The sequence below is a fragment of the Trachypithecus francoisi genome, unplaced genomic scaffold (genome assembly GCF_009764315.1).
Source record: "Trachypithecus francoisi isolate TF-2019V2 unplaced genomic scaffold, Tfra_2.0 Lachesis_group0, whole genome shotgun sequence".
In the NCBI taxonomy this organism is placed as follows: domain Eukaryota; kingdom Metazoa; phylum Chordata; class Mammalia; order Primates; family Cercopithecidae; genus Trachypithecus; species Trachypithecus francoisi.
Window position 1 is genome coordinate 53,653,369 of NW_022681453.1, and position 23,677 is coordinate 53,677,045.

General features: G+C 52.1%; 2 protein-coding genes across 10 annotated transcripts; one reads left to right on the forward strand and one right to left on the reverse strand.

The window, feature by feature from the left end:
• The first annotated feature begins 721 nt into the window (after positions 1–721).
• On the forward strand, positions 722–9,297 carry OGG1 (8-oxoguanine DNA glycosylase). Of its 8 annotated transcripts, none has more exons than XM_033210592.1 (7): positions 722–1,201; positions 1,720–1,967; positions 2,545–2,724; positions 6,007–6,188; positions 8,344–8,494; positions 8,640–8,689; positions 8,910–9,297. In XM_033210592.1, the coding sequence occupies exons 1-7, from the start codon at positions 1,065–1,067 to the stop codon at positions 9,228–9,230; spliced, it is 1,269 nt and encodes a 422-aa protein (XP_033066483.1). In that variant the 5' UTR covers positions 722–1,064; the 3' UTR covers positions 9,231–9,297. The 8 variants fall into 8 exon arrangements, 6 of the variants coding, with proteins under 6 accessions (XP_033066483.1, XP_033066480.1, XP_033066478.1 ...); XM_033210589.1 differs by having other exon boundaries at positions 8,948–9,297; XM_033210588.1 differs by adding an exon at positions 1,443–1,530 and having other exon boundaries at positions 788–1,201; positions 8,640–9,297.
• Positions 9,233–22,562, reverse strand: CAMK1 (calcium/calmodulin dependent protein kinase I). 2 transcript variants are annotated; one of them, XM_033210594.1, is made up of 12 exons: positions 22,320–22,543; positions 20,137–20,251; positions 17,896–18,027; positions 14,960–15,034; positions 14,736–14,874; positions 13,484–13,610; positions 13,314–13,389; positions 12,495–12,607; positions 11,535–11,613; positions 11,351–11,438; positions 9,619–9,736; positions 9,233–9,511 (listed from the first exon to the last, which is right to left on the reverse strand). In XM_033210594.1, the coding sequence occupies exons 2-12, from the start codon at positions 20,217–20,219 to the stop codon at positions 9,429–9,431; spliced, it is 1,113 nt and encodes a 370-aa protein (XP_033066485.1). In that variant the 5' UTR covers positions 20,220–20,251; positions 22,320–22,543; the 3' UTR covers positions 9,233–9,428. The 2 variants fall into 2 exon arrangements, with proteins under 2 accessions (XP_033066485.1, XP_033066484.1); XM_033210593.1 differs by having other exon boundaries at positions 9,234–9,736; positions 22,320–22,562.
• Positions 22,563–23,677: the final 1,115 nt, after the last annotated feature.

A 23,677-nucleotide genomic window follows, 5' to 3' on the forward strand; every position in this document is an offset into this window, starting at 1 on the left:
CGTCATTCTCCAGAAGGGAAGACATTAAATAATCCATCCTCCTGCTCCAGGCGGCTGGACGAGGCTGGCTGCCTCAGGGCCACACACTGGGACTTGGACTCAACCTGATGGGCTTCTGGGCCCAGCCCCAGACAAATCCCCGGCACAGGCCCCATTCTGAGGAAAGCATGAGCAGATGGAGGATGGAAGGAATGAATGCCCAAGACAGCAGGCAGCAGCTGTGGCGGCCGGCGGGACAATCCGAGGAGACGCCTCTGAAGTCCTGAGGTCTCAGAGGACGCCTAAAGGCCTTGAAGGGGACAAACTTAGCGGGCAGGCGCAAAAGAGAATACTCTGGAGACACTTCCCGAGGGCTCTAGGGCCTGAGCTGTGTTCGCTCCGGTTCTTGCAGAAGATAGGGTTCGTGGGAGGCGGCCCAAGGAGGGCGAACGCCTAAGACTGGAGAGGTTCGGGGGACAACGGCTCTCGGAGGACAGGCTGGGAAAGGACGTGGCTTTGAAGACGGACAGCCCTGAGGAACCGCGGGGCGCCCGGATGGAACGTGTTAGCTCCCCGAGTGCGGACAATCCCGGTGGGGGAAAGGCCAACAGCGGGCAGACAGCCCAGTGCGCGCCAACCGCGCGGGCGCCTCGGAACGGCCCGCCCACCCTGATTTCTCATTGGCGCCTCCCACCTCCTCCTCGGATTGGCTACCTCTAAGTCAAATACGCGGTGCTTGAGCACTACTTCCGGTGGTGGCGTGGTCGGCCACTGGAGAACTCAGAAGAACACAGCTGTGCGCGCCCAGAGGCTCTGGGGGCGGGAGAGGATAAGTCGGAAGGAGGGGGCGGGACCTACACCTCAGGAAAGCCGGAGGATTGGGGCACGAAGCGGGGCTTTGATGACCCGCAAAGGGCGAGGCATGCAGGAGGTGGACGAATTAAGTGAAACGAGGAAGGTCGTTAATCAAGACCCTGTGGGCGAGGCCTTAAGGGGCGTGGTCCTTGTCTGGGCGGGGTCTTTGGGCGCCGACTAGGCCTGGTTCTGGGTGGGCGGGGCTGCTGTGGGCGGTGCCTGCTGTGGAAATGCCGGCCCGCGCGCTTCTGCCCAGGCGCATGGGGCATCGTACTCTAGCCTCCGCTCCTACCCTGTGGGCCTCTATCCCGTGCCCTCGCTCTGAGCTGCGCCTGGACCTGGTTCTGCCTTCTGGACAGTCCTTCCGGTGAGTGACTGCGCCTGGGAAGCCCGTCCCCTGGGACTGGCTCCTGCCGCCTCAGCACTGCCCGGCCTGGGGTACAAAGGAATTTGGGGGGTGATGGAAGAAACCCCGGGGTACAAAAGAGGAAACAAGCACGGGTGGCCAGGCTGTTCCCTTTAATATGTCTGTGCAGTGATATTGTAAGGATTTAGCGGTATAACCGATGCAGAAGACAATAGTACTTGTTTTTCTTTTTTGGGGACAGGGTCTCACTCTATTGCCCAGGTAGGAATGCAGAGGCCCATTCCAGCCTCGACCCCCGGGCGCAGCCTCCCGAGTAGCTGGGAATACAGGTGTGTGCCATGCCCGGCTAAATTTTTGTATTTTTTGTAGAGGTGAGGTTTCACTATGTTGCCCAGACTGGAAGATAGCACTTTTACTTGTATCAGTTTTGTACATGGAGCGATTGTAGGATGGGAGGGACCCCAAAGGGTGCAAGAAAGGAAATTGAGTGCCAGGGTTGCCGTGTGCCTGGGGCTTAGGTGGAGGGAGCAAAGTCCTGCACACTGGAGTGGTGTACTAGCGGATCAAGTATGGACACTGACTCAGACTGAGGAGCAGCTCCACTGCACTGTGTACCGAGGAGACAAGAGCCAGCCTGGCAGGCCCACACCAGACGAGTTGGAGGCCGTGCGCAAGTACTTCCAGCTAGATGTCACCCTGGCTCAACTGTATCACCACTGGGGTTCCGTGGACTCCCACTTCCAAGAGGTGGCTCAGAAATTCCAAGGTGAGTACAGGACCTGGGCTGGGGTTAGGATTCTTGGACATAAGTTACTTCTCTATGACTCAGTTTTACCACCTGTAAAATGGGGATTATATCTACTTCAGAGGCTTTTATGAGGATTTAAGGAACTAATACATGTAAAGTGCTTAGAATAATGGCAGGCACATAGTAATTATTGTTATCATTATTATTATTCTGCTAATCACCATAGTGAAGTGACAAGGATTTTGAGCCCATTCGTGGTTGTGTGACCTAGGGCAAGTGATTTCATTCATTCTGTAAATATATACAAAGCATCTGCTGTGTGACTGCGGATACACCAATGAACAAAACGGACCCAAATGCCGGTCCTCATGGAGCTTACATTGTGGTCTCTTTATCTGTGGAGTGGGATGGTAACTCAGCCCTTACAAGATGCTATGAGGAATGAGAGGTCTGGTGTTGCTTTCTCTAATGGTGCTGACTCTCATTCTCCTGGGATGCTCCTGGAGTTTTGGTACCTAGGATCTGACCTGTGGGTGGGAAGAGGCCACACCCAACAGCAGGTACCTCTCCTACCTCCTGCATTTCTGCTCTCCAGGTGTGCGACTGCTGCGACAAGACCCCATCGAATGCCTTTTCTCTTTTATCTGTTCCTCCAACAACAATATCGCCCGCATCACTGGCATGGTGGAACGGCTGTGCCAGGCTTTTGGACCTCGGCTCATCCAGCTTGATGATGTCACCTACCATGGCTTCCCCAGCCTGCAGGCCCTGGCTGGTGAGTAGGTGGGTCCCCTGCCCCCAGGCCTCCATCAGCTTTCAAGATCTGTTCATTTTTCCCCGGTTATCATCTCAAGGCTTCCTGCCTTACCAAACACTTCCCCCATCCAGAACTGCCCTGCCTGGTCTGATCAACTCCAGTTACTCATCCTCCCTATGCATCCCTAAAATGCACCTCACTGGTCTGTGCTTTTTGCCTAGTGGGTTCAATGCCTCATCAGAAAAACATCTGTATACAATGTACAGTAGTTTGGGGTTAAGAGCATGCATTCTGGGGACAGACCCATGCCTGGTTCTGAACCCCAACTCTCACTTGGGCACATTATTTAGCATCTCTGTACTAAAGTTTCTTCATCTGTGAAATAGAATAATAATAGCACCTACCTATGCTATGATTGGAGTTGTCACGAGGGTTGAATAAAGGAATATACATACTGCACATAGCTCAGTGTTTGGCACACAGGAAGTATATGTAAAATTCAGGTTGGTATCAGCTGGGTGCGGTGGCTCACGCCTGTAATCCCAGCGCTTTGGGAAGCCGAGGCAGGCGGATCACAAAGTCAGGAGATCAAGACCAACCTAGCCAACATGGTGAAACCCCATCTCCACTAAACATACAAAAAAATTAGCCGGTGTGGTGGTGGGCGCTTGTAGTCCCAGCTACTCGGGAGGCTGAGGCAGGAGAATGGTGTGAACCTGGGATGCGGAGCTTGCAGTGAGCCAAGATCACGCCACTGCACTCCAGCCTGGGTGACAGAGCTAGACTCCTAAAAAAAAAAAAAAAAAATCAAGCTGGTATCATTGTAGTGAACAGGATAGTTTTGCATCTAAGAACACATGTGTTCATGTGTTCTTCACAGTAGCCCTGTAAGGCAAATGTTTTACAGAGGCAAGTGTATCAGTTGGCAGATATGAGAACCAAGCTAGGACAAGTGCTTGGGAACTGCATAGCAAAGAGACAGACTGCCTCAAAACAGGAGAATGTTTTTGGTGCTTAGAAACCCATTCCTGGCCGGGTGTGGTGGCTCACGCCTGTAATCCCAACACTTTGGGTGGTCGAGGCAGGCAGATCATCTGAGGTCAGGAGTTCAAGACCAGCCCGGCCAACATGGTGAAACGCCATCTCTACTAAAAATACAAAAATTAGCTGGGTGTGATGGCAGGCACCTGTAATCCCAGCTACCCGGGGGGTGAGGCAGGAGAATTGCTTGAACCTGGGAGCAGGAGGCTCTAGTGAACCAAGATCACGCCACTGCACTCCAGCCTGGTGACAGAGCGAGGTTCCATCTCAAACAAAAAGAAACCTGGGCCGGGCACAGTGGCTCACACCAGTAATCCCAGCACTTTGGGAGGCCGAGGCGGGTGGATCACCTGAGGTCAGGAGTTAAAGATCAGGCCGGGCGCAGTGGCTCAAGCCTGTAATCCCAGCACTTTGGGAGGCCGAGACGGGCGGATCATGAGGTCAGGAGATCGAGACCATCCTGGCTAACACGGTGAAACCCCGTCTCTACTAAAAAAATACAAAAAACTAGCCGGGCGAGGTGGTGGGCGCCTGTAGTCCCAGCTACTCGGGAGGCTGAGGCGAGAGAATGGCGTAAACCCGGGAGGCGGAGCTTACAGTGAGCTGAGAGCCGGCCACTGCACTCCAGCCTGGGCGACAGAGCGAGACTCCGTCTCAAAAAAAAAAAAAAAAAAAAAGGAGTTAAAGATCAGACTGGCCAACCTGGTGAAACCCTGTCTCTACTAAAAATTAGCTGGGCGTGGTGGCGGGTGCCTGTAATCCCAGCCTCTCCGGAGGCTGAGGCGGGAGAATCACTTGAACCTGGGAAGCAGAGGTTGCAGTGAGCCGAGATCATGTCATTGCACTCCAGCTTGGGCAACAGGGCGAGACTCCATCTCAAAGAAAAGGAAAAAAAAAAAAAAAAGAAAAGAAACCTGGCCGAACACAGTGGCTCATGCCTGTAATCCCAGCACTTTGGGAGGCCGAGGCGGGCGGATGACGAGGTTAGGAGATCGAGACCATCCTGGCTAACACAGTGAAACCCCATCTCTACGAAAAATACAAAAAAAAGCTGGGCATGGTGGCAGGCGCCTTTAGTCCCAGCTACTCTGGAGGCTGAGGCAGGAGAATGGCGTGAACCCGGGAGGCAAAGCTTGCAGTGAGCCGAGATCGCGCCACTGCACTCCAGCCTGGGCAACAGAGTGAGACTCTGTCTCAAAAAAGAAAAAGAAACCTGTTCTTGAGTCTCAGCTCCTGGCTTAGTCATCAGACCTGAAGAAAGTCATTCACCTCTCCCGGCTTCTCTTAGCTTGTTTGTAGAATGGGAATAACAGATTCTATCTAGAAGGACTTTGTGGGTGAATAAAGCAATCATGAGGCAGTGTCCTGTAATGGGTTAAGAGCACGGCGTTAGCCAAGTGTGGTAGCTCATGCCTGTAATTTCAGCACTTTGGGAGCCCAAGGTGGGAGGATGGCTTGAGCCCAGGAGTTTGAGACCAGCCTGGGCAACATAGTGAGACTTCATCTCTACAAAAAATAAACAAAATTAGCCAGGCATGGTGGCACAAGCCTGTAGTCTCAGCTACTCAGGAAGCTGAGGTGGGAGGATCACTTGAGCCTAGGAGGTTGAGGCTGTAGTGAACTGAGATTGTGCCACTGCATTCCAGCCTGGGTGACAGAGCAAGACCCTGTGTCAAAAAAAAAAAAGAAGGAAAAACCACAGGTCTTGGTGTCCCAGACCTATGTGCAAGATCTTATCTCCCCCATGTCCTTTAAGTAAGTTAACCTCTTCTAAGCCCTCATTTTCTCCACCTGTAAAATGGGAAAACAGCAGTACTGTCAGTGGGGTTCTTAGGAAAAGTAAGCATGATAATATATCTGGAGTGTGTTGCCAGTGCTTGATGGCTAGCACTTAATCATAGAAGCTCTTGCTATACTGTGGTTATTTTTTTAGATCATGAGTATGAACACTCTTTTGGAAAGATTAAGGAACTCGGTTGGGGAGCTCCTCCAGGGCAGCAAGTCCTCAGTCCCTGAACTAGACTTGGGCTCCAGGGGCCAATTCATAGGAGCTGCTCAGAAAACATGTGTAGAGGGACAGGATCCAGGCCTTAACCCTTTCCCTTCCACATTAAAGTGTCCACTATCCTATAGAGGGTGGGGAGGTAGGAGGGGTACTTAGGAAAAGCACTCTTGTGAGGTGGAGAGCTCACTTACTAGCCCAAGGACAGGAAGAACTTGAAGATTCCTGATGCCTGCTCTCCTCCTCACTCCCCACAGGGCCAGAGGTGGAGGCTCATCTCAGGAAGCTGGGCCTGGGCTACCGTGCCCGCTACGTGAGTGCCAGTGCCCGAGCCATCCTGGAAGAACAGGGCGGGCTAGCCTGGCTGCAGCAGCTACGAGAGGCCTCCTATGAGGAGGCCCACAAGGCCCTCTGCACCCTGCCGGGAGTGGGCACCAAGGTGAGGCCCCAGGGGGTAGGAGCTACCCTCTCCACTGACACTTAAGAGGACAGCAGGAAATGAGCCAAGCCTGGGAGCTGGGTGGAGGCTTGGCTTCTGGAGGCAGAGCAGGAAGGAGAAAGGATGTAAGTAGATGTTTTATGAGAGAAAAAAGCAGAGTGCAGAAAGAATGGAAAGGATATAGCCCTTTGAATGAATTTCTAGAAAGACTATTTGTTCAGATGCAACACATATATGCTGCTATATATATGCAGCAATTTCCAGAAGGAAATTGCAGGAAACTGAATAGTTTCCTTGGGAGAGACAAATGGGAATATATTTCTCCTTTTCCTTTTTTGTTTGTTTGTTTTGGTAGAAACAGGCTCTTAACAATGTTGCCTAGGCTGGTCTTAAACTCTTGCCCTCTAGCAATGTTCCTGCTTTGCCCTCCCAAAGTGCTGGAATTACAGGGATGAGCCACTGCTCCTAGCCACATTTTGTTCCTTTCATAAAATTACATGTACTGACAAAACTTTTTGCTTGATGTCAATAGGGTTAACTGGCAATAAGATGATTGGAAATTAGGCATCTTTTTTTTTGGAGACAGAGTTTTGCTTTGTCGCCAGGCTGAAGTGCAGTGGCACAATCTCGGCTCACTGCAGCCTCCGCCTCCTGGGTTCAAGCGATTCTCCTGCCTCAATCTCTCGAGTAGCCACCACACCCAGCTAATTTTTGTATTTTTAGTAGAGACGAGGTTTCGCCATGTTGGACCAGGATGGTCTCGATCTGACCTCGTGATCCACCTACCTCGACCTCACAAAGTGCTGGGATTACAGGTGTGAGCCACCGCACCCAGCCTTTTTTTTCCTTCATACTTCTCTGTAGTTTAAAAAATGAATTTTTGCTTAAAGAATTTTTTTTGATGGGCTTTGGACTACAGCCTAACATTAAATATTGTTTCTGCCTGTTGCCCAGCCATGTGACTTTGGCCAGGTCACTTCACCTTTCAGAGCCTCAGTTTTCTTGTCTGCAACATGGGTGTGGTAATACCTTCTTCCCAGGTTATAAGAACCTGGTAGCCAGGCGCGGTGGCTCAAGCCTGTAATCCCAGCACTTTGGGAGGCCGAGACGGGCGGATCACGAGGTCAGGAGATCGAGACCATCCTGGCTAACACAGTGAAACCCCGTCTCTACTAAAAAATACAAAAAACTGCCGGGCGCGGTGGCTCAAGCCTGTAATCCCAGCACTTTGGGAGGCCGAGGCGGGCGGATCACGAGGTCAGGAGATCGAGACCCTCCTGGTTAACACGGTGAAACCCTGTCTCTACTAAAAATACAAAAAATTAGCCGGGCGCGGTGGCGGGCGCCTGTAGTCCCAGCTACTCGGAGGCTGAGGCGGGAGAATGGTGGGAACCCGGGAGGCGGAGCTTGCAGTGAGCCGAGATCGCGCCACTGCATTGCAGCCTGGGCGACACAGCGAGACTCCGTCTCAAAAAAAAAAAAAAAAAAATACAAAAAACTAGCCGGGCGAAGTGGCGGGCGCCTGTAGTCCCAGCTACTCAGGAGGCTGAGGCAGGAGAATGGCGTAAACCGGGAGGCGGAGCTTGTAGTGAGCTGAGATCTGGCCACTGCACTCCAGCCTGGGCCACAGAGCGAGACTCCCTCTCAAAAAAAAAAAAAAAAAAAAAGAACCTGGTAGCAGCTCTTACTACAGCAATTTCAGTGTATTCATAGGCCGGGCATGGTGGCTCATGCCTGTAATCCTAGCACTTTGGGAGGCCAAGGTGGGCGGATCACTTTAGGTCAGGAGTTCGAGACCAGGCTGGCCAACATGGTGAAACCCCATCTCTACTAAAAACACAAAAATTAGCCACACGTGGTGGTGCATGCCTGTAGTCCCAGTACTTGGGAGGCTGAAGTAGGAGAATCGCTTGAACCTGGGAGGCGGAGGTTGCCGTGAGCCGAGATTCCACCAGTGCACTCCAGCCTGGGCAACAGAGCGAGACTCCATCTCAAGAAAAAAAGCATATTCATAGATAGTATCTGTTGATTGCGAATATAGAACAACAGTAACCCCAGAGTGAAGGAGAAAGCAGCTGGCTTTGGGGTTATAAGCAAGAAGCTGGCCGGATGCTGCCCTTCTTCCACAAGGGCTCATTCTCTGTGTCTGTCAAAGGTGGCTGACTGCATCTGCCTGATGGCCCTAGACAAGCCCCAGGCTGTGCCCGTGGATGTCCATATATGGCAGATTGCCCAACGTGACTACAGCTGGCACCCTACCACGTCCCAGGCGAAGGGACCAAGCCCCCAGAGCAACAAGGAACTGGGTGAGGAAAGTGGGCTGCAGGGGCTGGCAGTGGGCTGGTATGGTAGAAACCTCTCTCTCTCTTAGTCGTCTCTCCCTCATACCCTACCTCTGTTGATGGGTCACAGAAGGGGTCAGATAATGTAGTCTCATCACTTCTGATTTAGGAAACTTTTTCCGGAGCCTGTGGGGACCTTACGCTGGCTGGGCCCAAGCGGTGAGTGTACCTTGGTTTCTTCTCCTCCAGCCCAGACCCCATAGGACTTCTCCAGCCCTGACCCAGCCGACTCTTCCACCACCACTGCCCCAGGTGGCCCTAAAGGACTCTCCAGCCACCCCTGTCCCAACCCCAGTGGACTCTCATTGCCTTCGGCCCTGTTCCCAAGGACTCTTCCACCTCCCAGCACTGTCACTAGTCCTACCAGCCCTGACCCCAGTGTACCCTCCTCCCCACACCGACTCCACCCTCATACAGGTGCTGTTCAGTGCCGACCTGCACCAATCCCGCTGTGCTCAGGAGCCACCAGCAAAGCGCAGAAAGGGTTCCAAAGGGCTGGAAGTCTAGATGGGGCACCCTGGACAAAGGAATTCCCCAAGCCCCTTCCCCTCCATTCCCCGCTTCTCTCTCCCCATCCCCACCCAGTCTCATGTTGGGGAGGGGCCTCCCTGTGACCACCTCAAGGGCCAGGCACCCCCAAATCAAGCAGTCAGTTTGCACAACAAGGTGGGCTGGGGGCTACTGGGGAAGACAGCACTAAGGATGGTTTTATCTTCTTCCCTTTATTACAAGAAGGAACAATAAAATAGAAATATTTGTATGGAAAATGCAGTGAGGAGTGGTAGGGAAGCAGGTGAGGAGGGGACAGGGCAGAGAAACTCCCGGTTCAGGGAGGGAAGGGGAGCAGACTGCCCCCAAGCCCTCCCACGCAGGGGATCCTGACCCGAGGTCCAGGGCCCTAGAGCTGGTGGGGCAGTGTGGGGGACAGTTCTGGGCCCGGCTCTACGCAGCAGTCTCGACAGCAACAGCCAGTTGCCGGCCCTGCGTGGGAAGAGAGAACAGAGCTGGCTGGAGGGGCAGGCCCTCCACTTCAGCCCAGGTGCCTCTTTGTGGACCACCTATGCCATTCTGCAGAATCTGCTCCTCACCCCCAGCCACTGGTGTCAGCAGCTCCCCGTGGCTCGCCGTCTGCCCCTGCCCCTCCTGGCTGGTGCCTAGCTGCAGTTTCCTCATGTGCCGCACCACAGCCGTGGCATTGAAGGCTTGCTGTAGGGAGAGGGGAGAAAGGACTTTTGAGATAGTCAAGTCATGGGGCAGGGGTGCAGTGGGATTCTTGCAATTGTTCTGTTATTTTCATTCAGGAGTTATTTTATTGATTCCCCTAAAGGCCCCCAGAAACCTCTACAAGGCTTTATTATATATTCACACACACACACACATGCACATATGTTAAATGTATGTGTATGTATATATAAATAGAAACATAACTCTATAATTCATATTAATATGTAATAGCAAACACTGTAGCATTGTATGCCAGGTACTGCTCTAAGCACTTTACATAGTAATTCATTTAATCTTCATGAAAATCTTTGAGGTAGGTACTATTAATATAATTTTCAAAGGAGGAAACAGAGGCACAGAAAGCTGAAGTAACTTGCCCAGGTGTGTCTCTATTCAACATCACCTAGGTGTCCCACATACCCCTCAAATTCACCACGTCCAAAACTAAAACCATCCCCACAAAACATGTTTCTGTCCCTGTGATCACCATCTCAGTCATGGTACCACCACCGTCCACTCTGTTCCCAGCCACAATCTTGGGCCAGCCCTTGACATCTCTTTCCCCCAACATCCATTGCATCATTATGTCTTGTCAGTTTCACCTCCTAAATGACTCCTGGATCAACCACTGTTCTCTACCCCTGTTGATACTACTGTGGTCCAAACCCTTACCCTCTCCTGCCTGTATCTCTGCCACAGCCTCCTAGTGGGTCACCCAGTCTTTATTCCATGCCATTCTCTGCATCCTGACAGCTCTTTATTTTTTTTGAGGTGGAGTCTCACTTTGTCGCCCAGGCTGGAGTGCAGTGGCACGATCTCAGCTCACTGCAACCCCCATCTCCGAGGTTCAAGTAATTCTCCTACCTCAGCCCCCCGAGTAGCTGGGATTACAGGCACGCACCACCATGTGTGGCTAATTCTTGTATTTTTAGCAGAGACAGGATTTTGCCATGTTGGCCAGGCTGGTCTTGAACTCCTGACCTCAGGTGATCCGACCACCTCGGCCTCCCAGAGTGCTGGGATTACAGGTGTGAGCCACCATGCCTGGCCCTGAGAGCCCTTTCTATGTAGCAGATGCTTGCCTAAGATTCTTCTGGGGCTCCTCAGTGCCCTCAGGATCAAGTTGGTGCTCCTCTGTGGAATCTGAGGCCCTAAGAGGCCTGGCCCCTACCTGCTTCTCCAAATTGGGCTCCTGCCTCTCAGTCCCCTCAGCCCCTCCAGTCTGGCCAGGCTTAGCACTTGCACTTCCCAGAATGGCTGTAGATATTTTTCTGCTATGCCTCGCGAATTCCTACTTAACTGACAGCTCTGTCAAGTCATCACCACCTTTATAACCTTTCCCGGACCCCCATAGGCTGGATCAGATGACTCCTGAAGAATTACAGACTTCTCCCTCTAGATTTGGAGGTGAGGGACCCTCTCTGGAATAGAGAAGGTGTTGGGAGTGTTGAATGAATGAATGAAGTCCTTCAGTAAGGATCCCTAAGCAGTTACTGTGTGCCCAACTTGGTGCTAGGTGCTGTGCGAGCTGAGCCTGGGTAGGGATGGGGAGGAGTCCTGGGGAGGCTGGGTCCAGAACTAGGGATATGGACTCACCTTCCATTTGCTCTTGGCAAAGTTCTTCTTGATCTGCTCACTCACCGACTGGTGGATATTCTTATCTAGAGCCGTATCTCCTGCAATCCTAGGATGGGGTTATGTGGTGGGTTGCCTATGAGGGCAGAGGCAGACCTGAGGGCCCCAAATCCCACCCCACCTCACAGCTTGTGTGAATTCTCACCATGGGTGCTGCAAGGCCTGCTCACAGGTGAATCTTTTCTCTGGATCCTTCTCCATCAAGTGCCGGATGAAATCTTTGGCTAAACCCCCAAGACAAAAACAAAGATAATGACAGCATGGTAGTGCCTGCGTACTCCCCAAGAGCATATGCACTCCCTTAGGTCTGACCCAGCATCAAAACAAAACAGAGGCCAAATCAGTCCATGCCGCACCCCACCCAACCTGTATTCTTCTTCAGACCCTCCCACCCCATGCCTTCCAGCTCTTTCCTGTCTCAAGAAAAACATGAGGCCGGGCACAGTGGCTCACGCCTGTAATCCCAGCACTTTGGGAGGCCGAGGCAGGTGGATCACGAGGTCAGGAGTTCAAGACCGGCCTGGCCAAGATGGTGAAACCTCGTTTCTACTAAAAATACAAAAAAATTAGCCAGGTGTGGTGGGGGTGCCTGTAATCCCAGCTACTTGGGAGGCTGAGGCAGAGAATTGCTTGAACCTGGGAGGCAGAGGTTGCAGTGAGCCAAGATTGTGCTACTGCACTCCAGCCTGGGCAACAAAGCGAGACTCTGTCTCAAAAAAAAAGAAAAAAGAAAAAGTTGTTCTTGACTAATTTCAGTGCATTCACACTGATTAATGATAGTAGCTTCACAGGTTTGCTTCTTAATAGGGGGCACAAAAGGAGGATGAAAATGTTTATGGTGGTGTTTTAGACATCAGGAAGTCAATAGGGAAGAGATATTTTCAAATAGACTGTGTTTGAAGATTGAACAAATGAATGCCTAGTTTCTCACTCTGGGAGCCAAGCAGAAGGAAGTACCCGGGGTAGGGTGTCTGGTCTTGAGGACAGCTCTTAGTGTGGCGCTGGAGAATCCGACAGAAGGAAGGCAGGAGGGAGACCGCCCCCAAAGCAGGTGAGGGAGGGACCAGAGGTGGGGCCCAGGGGAAAAAGGCAAAGCCCCAAATACCGGAGTCAGAGATGTCGTCCCAGTAAGGAGAGTCAAATTCGTACTCGGCCTTCAAAATCTGCTCAAAGAGTTTGGCATCATTCTCATCATAGAACGGGGGATAACCGCAGAGCCTGGGCAGGGAGAAACTTATCCTCATTTCCACTTTCAGGTACACCCATTGACTCCAGGGTGGAGCACTGGGGCAGTCTCAGGGGTCAGGCAGGACCCACGGAAGGAGTTCCCCCTTTATAAACTCTACCAGCCCTGTCTGCTCACTCCCGTTCTAGTTATGTTGTCCTTTCTGTTCTTGAATGTACCGCCATCTTGCCCTCCTCAGGGCCTTTGCACTTGCCATTGCCTCTGCCTATGCTACTCTTTTCTCACACCTCCAATGTCTGGCTCCCTCACCACTTGGACATCCCCTCCACAGCGAGCCCTTCCCTGACCTCCCTACTGAAATGGCATCACCCCTGGCTCCCTATTCCTGCTTGGTTTTTCTCCACAGTATGTATTTTTATCACCTGATGTTATTTTGTAGCTTTATTTACTTGTTGATTGTCTTCCCTACTAGAAAGAGAGTCAGCTCCCTGAGGGCAGGCACTTTTGTCTGGTTTGTTCTGTGCTAAATTTACTCTAGTGCTTGCTTGGCACAGTGCTTGAAACATAGTATCTATTGAATGAAGTAATATTCCTAATTGATTGGTGGAAGGAAGGGAAGAAGGGAAAAGAAGAAGGGAAGGGAAGCAGAGGGAGGGTGGGCAGAGGGAGGAAGAGAGGAAAGCAGGCCCAGAGGACAAACTCTGGAGCCATAGCCTACCATGGCCAAGTCCCACTTACAGGATGTAGGCGATGACACCTATGGACCAGCAATCCACAGCCTTGCTGTAGGGCTTCTGGGCCAGGACCTCAGGGGCTGTGGAGGGAAGAGCACATGGTGGTGACAAATCTCTGCCCTTCAGCTCCTGGTTCCCCCCACCATCACAGCCCCAACTCAGGGCCCTCCGCACCCACGTATCCCGGAGTTCCGCAGGCGGTGGAGAGCACACTGCCCGGGTCCTCCATCTTGGAGAGGCCAAAGTCGGAGATCATTATTTTGGAGTCTTCATCCAGGCTGTAGTACAGCAGATTCTCTGGCTTGAAGGGCAGGAGGGAAGGGAAGGGGCAATCAGAGATAGTTAGAGGCTAGTAGAACCTTCTGCCTCTCCAAGCACCTTCTGAGAAATAATGGATCCCCCAAAAGCCACTGTGGCTTCATGGCTGCCGTAAGAAAATCAAGAAAGTTCTCAAGAAGGCCAAAAATTCCAGGAAGGACAAGGCCCAAGAGGGTGTGGGAGGCAACTTTCTATAAACTTCAGATGTGCACTGTAAAGCCCTAAAGAAATGTTTGAATGCCTACTTTATGCCAGACCCTGGATTAGTGCTTGATTTCATGTCATCCTCACTGCATCCCTGCTAGGCCAGTCTGAATAATCCCACCTAACAGATGAGGAAACTGATGCCTTCAGAGGCAAAGTGACTCACCCAAGAACCCACAGTTAGGGAGTAGCAGGGCCAGAATTCAAAGCCAGACATGTGCCCTTCTCTTAGACCGGATTGAGATGTACTGCTAAATGAGAGCCCCATCGCTATTTCTGAGGAACAGGATTTCAGGGATTTCTGGCTTTTTTCTTTATGTTTTGCTGTCCCATCCAAGTTTTCTACAAAAGGGGAATAGGATTTTTTGTTTTTATTTTTTGTTTATGTTTTGAGATGGAGTCTCGCTCTGTCGCCCAGGCTGGAGTGCAATGGCACAGTCTCAGCTTATGCAACCTCCGCCCCCTGGGTTCAAGTGATTCTCCTGCCTCAGCCTCCCTAGTAGCTGGGATGGCACCCGCCACCATGCCCGGCTAATTTTTGTATTTTTGGCAGAGACAGGGTTTTGCCAGGCTGGTCTCGAACTCCTGACCTCAGGTGATCCTGCCTCTTGAAGTGCTGGGATTACAGGCGTGAGCCACCATGCCTGGTCAGATTTTTTTTTTTTTTAAATCAGAAAAATACATAAAATGTTATTTGGATAAAATGCCAGCACAATTCACTTGTGTTCTTTTGAGTATCTGGACTAGAATAGGAGGAGGCAGTTTAAGGGTTACAAGATCCACTTTGTAGACGGAAATCCAAGGCTCAGTGAGGGGGTGAAAGTTGCCCAAGGTCAGACAGTTCGGGGTTTGCAAAGGCCCCACCCCTGGGTACCCCAGCTCACCACACCCCCTCGAGCCCCACCTTGAGATCCCGGTGTACAATGCCCAGGTCGTGTAGGTATTTCACAGCATCCAGCACCTGGAAGATGAGGCGGCTGGCGTCCCGCTCTGTGTAGAAGCCTTTTTCCACAATACGGTCAAAGAGTTCCCCACCCGACACCCTGCAGCAGGGATAGGGCAGTCTGGCAAAGAGGGTTGGGACGGCAGGGAGAGGTGTGTGGGGGTGGGTGGAAGTGGGCCACTCACAGCTGCATGATGAGGTAGAGGTGGCCCCCACTCTCATAGATGTCATCCAGGGCTACAATGTTGGGGTGCTTGATCCTGAAAGGAGAAATGAGGTGGTTTAGCCAGGCATGGCGGTGTGCACCTGTAGTCCAGGCTACTTAAACTTGGGAGGCTGAAGCAGGAGGATCACTTGGCCCTAGCAGTTCGAAGCTGCAGTCTGTTACGATTGCACCTGTGAATAGCCACTGCACTCCAGCCTGGACAACAGAGTAACACCCTGTCTCAAAAGAAAAAAAAAAAAAAAGCAGTGGTTTAGAGCTCAGGACAGCTACCCCCGACCAGGTAGCTGCAAACCTGGGTAGGACAAACCAAGGATGTAGGCCCCAAAGGGAAAAGCTGGCTTACCATGGTTTATTACTATTTCTTGGAAGGTGAGAGAGCAGAGGGATAAACACTGGGCTCTGGCATACACAAACCTGGGTCCAAATCCTGCCCCTGTCACATGCTATATGGGTGCTGATCTTTTTACCAGTGAGCCACTGCACCCAGCCTGATAACATGCCTGTTAGTTTTCTGACTGGGCATGGAGGCCCACGCCTGTAATCCCAGCGCTTTGGGTGGCCGAGGCAGGCGGATCACTTGAGGTCAGGAGTTTGAGACCAGCCTGGCCAACATGGTGAAACCCCATCTCTACTAAAAATACAAAAATTAGCTGGGCACGGTGGCACATGCCTGTAATCCTAGCTACTTGTGAGGCTGAGGCAGGAGAATTGCTTAAACCTGGGAAACTGAGGTTGCAGTGAGCCGAGATCATGCCATTGCACTCCAGCCTGGGCAACAAGAACAAAACTCCATCTCAAAACAATGAAAAATAAAATAATTTTCTTTGTTTACATGTTTGTCAGCCTCCCCTACCAGACATATGCTCCCTGAATCCAGAGGCTTTGTCTTGCATGCCACTGTTCCTCCAGCACCTGGTACAGGGTAGGTGCTAGATTTAATGTAACCTCTCTGAGCCTCAGTTTCTTCATCTATAAAATAAAGCCAATGGCAGTACTTCCCTCAAAGAGTTGGAGTGAGGATCATGTGAGATCATGCAGGTAAGGTGCTTGGCACAGCGCGTGGCACACAGTAAATACTCATAAGTGGGCTGGGCGCAGTGGCTCATGCCTGTAATCCCGGCACTTTGGGAGGCTGAGGCAGGTGGATCACGAGGTCAGGAGATCAAGACCATCCTAGTGAACACAGTGAAACCCTGGCTCTACTAAAAATACAAAAATATTAGCTGGGCGTAGTGGCAGGCGCCTGTACTCCCAGCTACTCAGGAGGCTGAGGCAGGAGAATGGCGTGAACCCAGGAGGCAGAGCTTGCAGTGAGCAGAGATTGCGCCACTGCACTCCAGCCTGGGTGACAGAGCAAGACTCCGTCTCAAAAAAAAAAAAAAAAAAACGAAAAAAAAACTTGTAAGTTAAACGGTAATGGTAATTGATTTTTTGTTTTTTGTTTTTTGTTTTTGAGATGGAGTTTTACTCTTGTAGCCCAGCTGCAGTGTTGCCCAGGCTGGAGTGCAACGGCACGATCTTGGCTCATCGCAACTTCTGCCTCCTGGGTTCAAGGGATTCTTCTTTCTCAGCCTCTCAAGTAGCTGGGATTACAGGCATGCACCACCATGCCTGGCTAATTTTGTATTTTTAGTAGAGACGTAGTTTCTCCATGTTGGTCAGGCTGATCTGGAACTCCCCACCTCAGGCAATCCACCCGCTTCAGCCTCACAAAGTGCTAGGATTACAGGTGTGAGCCACCACACCTGGCCTTTTTTTTTTGAGACAGAGGTTTGCTCTTGTTGCCAAGGCAGGAGTGCAATGAATGGCGTGATCTCAGCTCACCGCAACCTCCACTCTTGGATTTAAGCAATTTTGCTGCCTCGCCTCCCAAGTAGCTGGGATTACAGGCATGTGCCACCACGCCCAGCTGATTTTGTATTTTTAGTAGAGACAGGGTTTCTCCGTGTTGGTCAGACGATAATTGATCTCGATGATGAGGAAGGTTTAGCTCTGCTACAGACTTTCCATGTGACTGTATACAAATCCCTTGTCTTCTCTGGGTCTCAGTAGAAATGCTCTGCCCAGGAGTTGGGTGCGGTGGCTCATGCCTAGCACTTTGGGAGGCCGAGGCAGGTGGATCACCTGAGGCCAGGAGTTCGAGACCAGCCTGGCCAACATAGCGAAACCCTATCTCTACTAAAAATACAAAATTGGCCGGGCGTGGTGGCAGGTGCCTGTAATCCCAGCTACTAGGGAGGCTGAGGCAAGAGAATAGCTTGAACCCAAGAGACAGAGATTGCAGTGAGCCAAGATTTTGTCACTGCATTCCAGCCGGGCAACAGAGTGAGATTCCATCTCAAAAAAAAAAAAAAAAAAAAAAAAAAAAACCGTTATCTGCCCAGGGTGGTTGGAAGCTCAGGGGAGAGATTAGCAGTGATTCTCTGTAAGTTTTCCAGTGAGGACAGGAGGTTTCATACCAGCATGAGCAATTCATAGACCAGCTGGTTGTGGATTTAGTCAGGGGGTCAGCAGACAGTCATTTTTAAACTTGCTGAGTGGCTTTAATATGTTAGGGGAACTTGAGGTAGGTCCAGAGACAACACCAACTGAGATATGTGGGTCCAAGCCATGTTCAGGATGGATCTTTACACCTGATTGAACAGTTAAACCCCTGTTACTAAGCCCTGGCATCTCCATCACATCTGTCATGTTAGCTGTTGTGCCAGGCACTTGAAATAAAGGACTTCTGATGTTCCCCACAATCCTGCCAAGTGGAAATTGTGATCCCCATTTTATGAATGAGCAATTTAAGGCTTAGAGAGTTTAAATGTTTTGTCCAAAGCAGGGAAGGAGGAGAATGGGAGGGTCAAGGCAGGGTCAGCTTGGGGCAGGGAAAGGCTGTGGCCCACGCACTTGTGCAGGACAGCAATCTCATTCTCCATGCTGCCTTCCTTGCCCTCCAGGGCCTTCTTGGCAATGCATTTGATGGCCACCAGCTTCTGCGTCCTTTTATCTTCTGCCAGGATCACCTCCGAGAAGGCCCCCCTATGGGGAGAGGGGATTCATAAGGTGAAGAACTGGAACCCCAGCTTCCTTCCAGCCTCTCCTCCATTCCCCATGGGTTCTGTGACCACTACTGGACCAGGGATGTGGATGACCCTTTCCTAGTCACTCATCTATCCCCTGGCTCCAGAGGTGGTCACATGACCCAGGCCTGGCCAAAGTAGTCTCTCCCCTGGCCACAGTAATTGGTCATGTGATGCAAGCCAGATTCCTAGCACTTTGAGAATGAGGCTGCTGCTGAGTTGGTAGGATGTAAGTCTGGAGCTAATGATGATCATCTTTGTCACCACGTGGGGACAGCCTGCTTGGGAATGAAATTAACACAAAGGAAGTCCAACCTGAGAAATGGCCAAAGACATTTCCTGATAACATTATGTGGCCCTCTGGATGCAGCCATGCCTGAAGTCTACCCCTGAGCTTTTTGATTTTGTGTGCAGTTGGTTCATCCGTTTTTCTGCTAATTTGAGTCATGGCTAATTTAACACCTTAAAGAACCATCAGCATCACCTGGGAACTTTTTTAGAAATGCAAAATCTCTACTGCTTTGGATCCTATGTCAAAAAAAAAAAAAGAAAAGAAAGAAAAGAAAAAGAAAAGAAATGCAAAACTTTAGGCCCTGCCCCAGATTTACTAAATCAGAATCTGCAGTTTAATAAAATCCTCAGGTGATTTGTATGCTCATTGAACTTTAAGAAGCAGTGCTTTAGAACAAGCTCTTAAAAAGGAACAAATAAACTCATTTAACTAAAGTTAACTGATTAAGGAGGATTTACTAGGGTATTGTTTCCACATCTGTTTGCTTTCTCTGGGAGAATAAGAAGTCGTAAGTCGGCCGGGCGCGGTGGCTCAAGCCTGTAATCCCAGCACTTTGGGAGGCCGAGACGGGCGGATCACGAGGTCAGGAGATCGAGACCATCCTGGCTAACATGGTGAAACCCCGTCTCTACTAAAAATACAAAAAAAAAAAAAAAAACTAGCCGGGCGAGGTGGCGGGCGCCTGTAGTCCCAGCTACTCGGGAGGCTGAGGCAGGAGAATGGCGTAAACCCGGAGGCGGAGCTTGCAGTGAGCTGAGATCCGGCCACTGCACTCCAGCCCGGGCGACAGAGCGAGACTCCGCCTCAAAAAAAAAAAAAAAAAAAAAAAAAAAAAGAAGTCGTAAGTCAAGAAAGGCATCCCTCATGGTGAAATTTCAATCCTTAGGGATAGTTACTCTAGTAACCTCATCACTGGTTTCCAGTCCTGTCCTTCTCCAGTTTACCCTCCAAGCTGTGGCCAGAGTGACTGTCCTGAATTGCACACCTGCCAAAGTCTTAAGTGTCTCCCAGTGGCCTATGGAACAATATCCAGCCTCCCTGACCTGGCTTCCAAGACCCTACACAAACTGTTCCACTTTCATCTCCAGCCTTTTTTCCCACTCTTCCCCCAGCCTCTGATTTTAAGCTCCACCACACTCTGCCTCTTTCCACATAGAACCATGCCTCTAAGCCTTTGTTCATGTTATTCCTTCTGCCTGGAATGCCCTTCTTCCTCTCTGACAGGTGCACACCTACCCATCCTTCAGTCCCCAGCTCTAATGCCCCATTCTCCAGGAAGTTTCCCCCCAGGCAGAAGGCACAGCTCTCTCTGGGCTCCACAAAGCCCTCAATCCCAACCTTAATTGGAGCACAGCACACACCCTGTTGTCATTTTCTGTGGGTCTGTCTCTTACACATGTCTGGGATCAACTTGAAGGACAGAGACCAGGTTTGAGTTATTTCTGCATTCCCAGCACCAAGAACAGAGCCATCCCCAGCCTCAGTTCCCAAACCTAGGCCAGAACGCCTAGCTCTTGGCAGCAAGTTAGATGGACTGACTGGCACCTTCATTCTCCCAACTTCTTTCTCTTCAAGAACCCAGGACTATTGGAAGAGCAGGCCCTGTCCCACCCATTGTCATCCAGAAGTGAAAAGCTGGGGACAGTTTAGGCCCTAGATAGTGCTGCCACGGGGCCTGGGCTATGGGAAACAGGAAGCATTAATTGACCAGAGGAAGCACCACCCTGGACTCAGCCTCCCCCAGCTATCCAGCACCCAATCCTGCCCTGGACTCACGTGCCCAGAACATCTCGGAAGTCGTAAATGTCCCTAATGTCTTCTGCCTGCTTCCACTTGGGGCCTTCCACTGCCCCCGGCATGGCCCACTGCCCCCCGGCCACAGCCAGGGCTCCTGCAAGGAGAATGGAAGGAGGAGACTTAGCAGAGCCCAGCCTTCTGTCTGGGAATTTGGTACAGGCCCCATTCAGTCATTCAACCTGCATTTATTCATCCTTGATTCATCATTTGACAAAATCATTCAACAAACATTCATTTGTTTATTCAACATTCGGCAAATTCTCGTGCCTAGAGAAAAACCTTTCACAGTGGCAGCAAAATTCTTTATTTAACAAAGTCATGCATTCATTCATTCATTTATTCTAGTTCACTTCCCAGTTTTCCCCCTCTCCAAATCCAAGCACCTAGGGAAACCCTGACCTCTGGCAGTACAACAGATAAACCCCCAGAGCAGGTGGTAGGAGCCTGGAGGATCCCCCTGTTCCCAGAACTAGTGATGTCCCCACCCCACCCTGGGGATTGCTGGGGTGTCTCCTCTCCCTCCTCCTCCCCACCCCCACCCCCGGCCCGCTGCCTGGGCTTCCAGCAATATCTCAGCCACGTTTTTAAATAGCTCTTTCTGCACTGTTCCCACAGCAACAACAGCCACAGCTGGAGCTCCCCAGACCTCTCCCTCCTGACTCCCCATCTGGGCCCCGGGAGCCTGAGAAGTGGTCCTACTTACTCTGTCCCTTCCTGGCCCCATCTAACCCTATCCAGTCTGGCCCTTCCCCTGCTGAAGTCTGTCTCATCCAGCAGGAGAGGGTGGGAGTTCTCTCCCATTTATCAGATGAAGAATGGGGAGAGTGAGGTTGGAGTTAGGTAGAGGCTGGCTCCAGAGGCCCAAATGACACCTGGCCTGGGGCCCCCAGCTAAGCTTGCTGAGGGCAAAGCCCATGGAATGGCCTTGGCTGGTACTTCCAATATGAAGCCAGAATGGGCCCCATTCAAAAAAAACAGCCTCCCAACCCATCCACAGAGGATGAGGCCAAAATAGACCCCAGCATGCTTTGTGACCTCAGGGAGAGTACTTCTCTCTTCTTCTCTAAGGGAGAATGAGGAGCGGTGCCCTGACTAGGGCCTCTGATGTGAGATTCCACTCCTGGAACAGGACCTTTTTCCCAGGGGACCCTGCCCACCCATCCCAGGGGCAGAATCTTCTAGGAAAGGCGACTTGAGCTCTAGAGGCAAAGTCCAAAACCCACATGGAGGCCTACCAAATACAACTGTCAGAGATCCACACACATCCCTCTAGCAGACACGCCACGCCAAGCCCCCTCCACAGCCCTGAACTCAAACACCTGCCTCCCAGATCCAGTACGCCTTGTATCCAGATCCTGGGACACCTGATCATACATGTACTCTCAGACATCAGCACACGTGTCCACACCACACAGTGCCTCAGACAGCCCTACACCAGGACACCTGCCTGTCCATCCAAACATCTCTCACCCAGCTCCCTCTTACACCCCAAAACACACATCCACCCACACCCACACAAGATTACACCCAGACGCGCACACACCCTCATATACCAGATGTACCCTACACCCTCCAGCTCCTCTACCCCATGCCCTGGAAGCTCCTATATTCCAAACCAAACCCAACTCCTTACACACCTAACTCCAAACATCCTCAATACACAATTGTACACCCCCTCCTAACTCTGACTTAAGACCCTGAGAGTCAAATACCAGCACACAAAACACGTGGACACCCCTCTGGAACAAAAAACACACAGATTCCCAGATCCCCTACCCATGTCTGACCCACACGCCTGTCCTAAGACTGTACACTCCACAAGTCCCCCCCGCCCCCATGGATACCTCCAAATGCCCACGCCCTTCCACAGTCAGGCCCAGCTGAAGGCGCTCACACAGGCCCCCTTCTCTATTACCCAATCAGTGTCCCATGGGCCTGCCTGGCACCTGCTGGGCCTGGGGCAGAGGTGGAGGAGAAAGGCCCAGCCCTGCCTGCCCCTCAGGGTCCTGCCTGCCCCTCAGGGTCCTGCCTGCCCCTCAGGGTCCAGCCCGCCCGGGAGGGTGCCCAGTGGCCACTCCTTGGGAAAGGATACCCAGAGGCTAGGGGCTCCTACCGCACCCCCGCAGCGCCCAGGGGTGCAGGGGTGGGTGGGCCGGCTGTACCTGCGGCTGCCCCGCCGCGGGGCTGGCTGGGAGGCCCGCGGTGGTTGGCGCCGAGCTCTGGCCGCGGTCCTCACCGCTGCGCGCCTGGGCCACCCGCCCGCTCTCTGGCTGGGGCTGGGGCTGGGGCTGGGGCTCGGCTGGGCTCGGTGGCTCTCTCCGCCCGCCTGCGGCTCTGATGTCAGTGGAGGAGGAGCCTGCGGCGGAGGGACCCGGGATTGGGAGGCGAGGCGCCGCTCCAGGGCTGGGAAGGGGCACGGGTGGAGGCCACCTCCCTGGTTCTGGTCAGAGATCTCCTGCTAGACGCTTCCCGCCCTTGGTCTTAAGCGGGGCTCCATTTCACAGAGGAGACAACTGAGGCCCAGAGAGATGATTTTCAAATCAGCAGGTGGTCGGAAGCAAAGCAGGATTTGAACCCCGTCTGTCTGAAGCTAGAGGCCGGCCAAACTCACCCTGTGGCCTGGTGGGTTCTCTTTCAGACCAGTTCTGCGACCTCCCTTAGGGCTCTGTCGCCCTTCGCCTCTCCCACTCCTCCTGTGCCCTGAGGGAAACAAGTCCTCGGAACTGCATGGGAGTCTGGTGGGGGTCGGGGGAGTGAGGGAGTGGGAAAAGACCGGGCAAGACTAGGCAATGAAGAGAGTGAAGGCGGTGTGGGGTGGGGGCCCCACTTGACAGGTGGGAAGACTGAGGCCCAGGTTCCTCTGCAAGCTTGCTCCTCAGAGCGGATGGTGGTGCCCAGAGATATTGGGGGCAGAGGGAAGTGGGGAGGAGGAAGTTAAATCGGGATCCTAAAGGAAACAGTCCAAAAAGGACCGATATATCACGTGACTGGCCGGGCTCCAGGGGCCAGGTTAGGGGAGGGTGGGGGACAGAGTCCGCAACTAGGACGGCAGGCAGGGAGCCAAAGGTTGACTTGCGCAAGGCCTTCCTTGGGAAGAAATTTGGTGCGGGTGGCAGAGGGAGCAACTCGCAGGAATTGGGGATGGGGCTGGACTGAGGGCAGCCAGTGGAGGCACGGTGCTTGGGACCCCACTCCACCTCCAAGGATCCCCAAGTGCCACTCCCTACTCCTGAATTCCTGCATTGCCCAGCTGCGGATGGGGAGAGAACAGTGCTTACGCCCAACTCATTTCCCTTTTCTTTCTTTCTCTTTCTTTCTTCCTTTCTTTTTCTTTTCTTTTCTTTCTTTCTTTCTTTTTTTTTTTTTTTTTTGAGACAGAGTCTCGCTCTGTCGCCCAGGCTGGAGTGCAGTGGCCGAATCTCAGCTCACTGCAAGCTCCGCCTCCCAGGTTCACGCCATTCTCCTGCCTCAGCCTCCCGAGTGGCTGGGACTACAGGCGCCCGCCACCTCACCTGGCTAG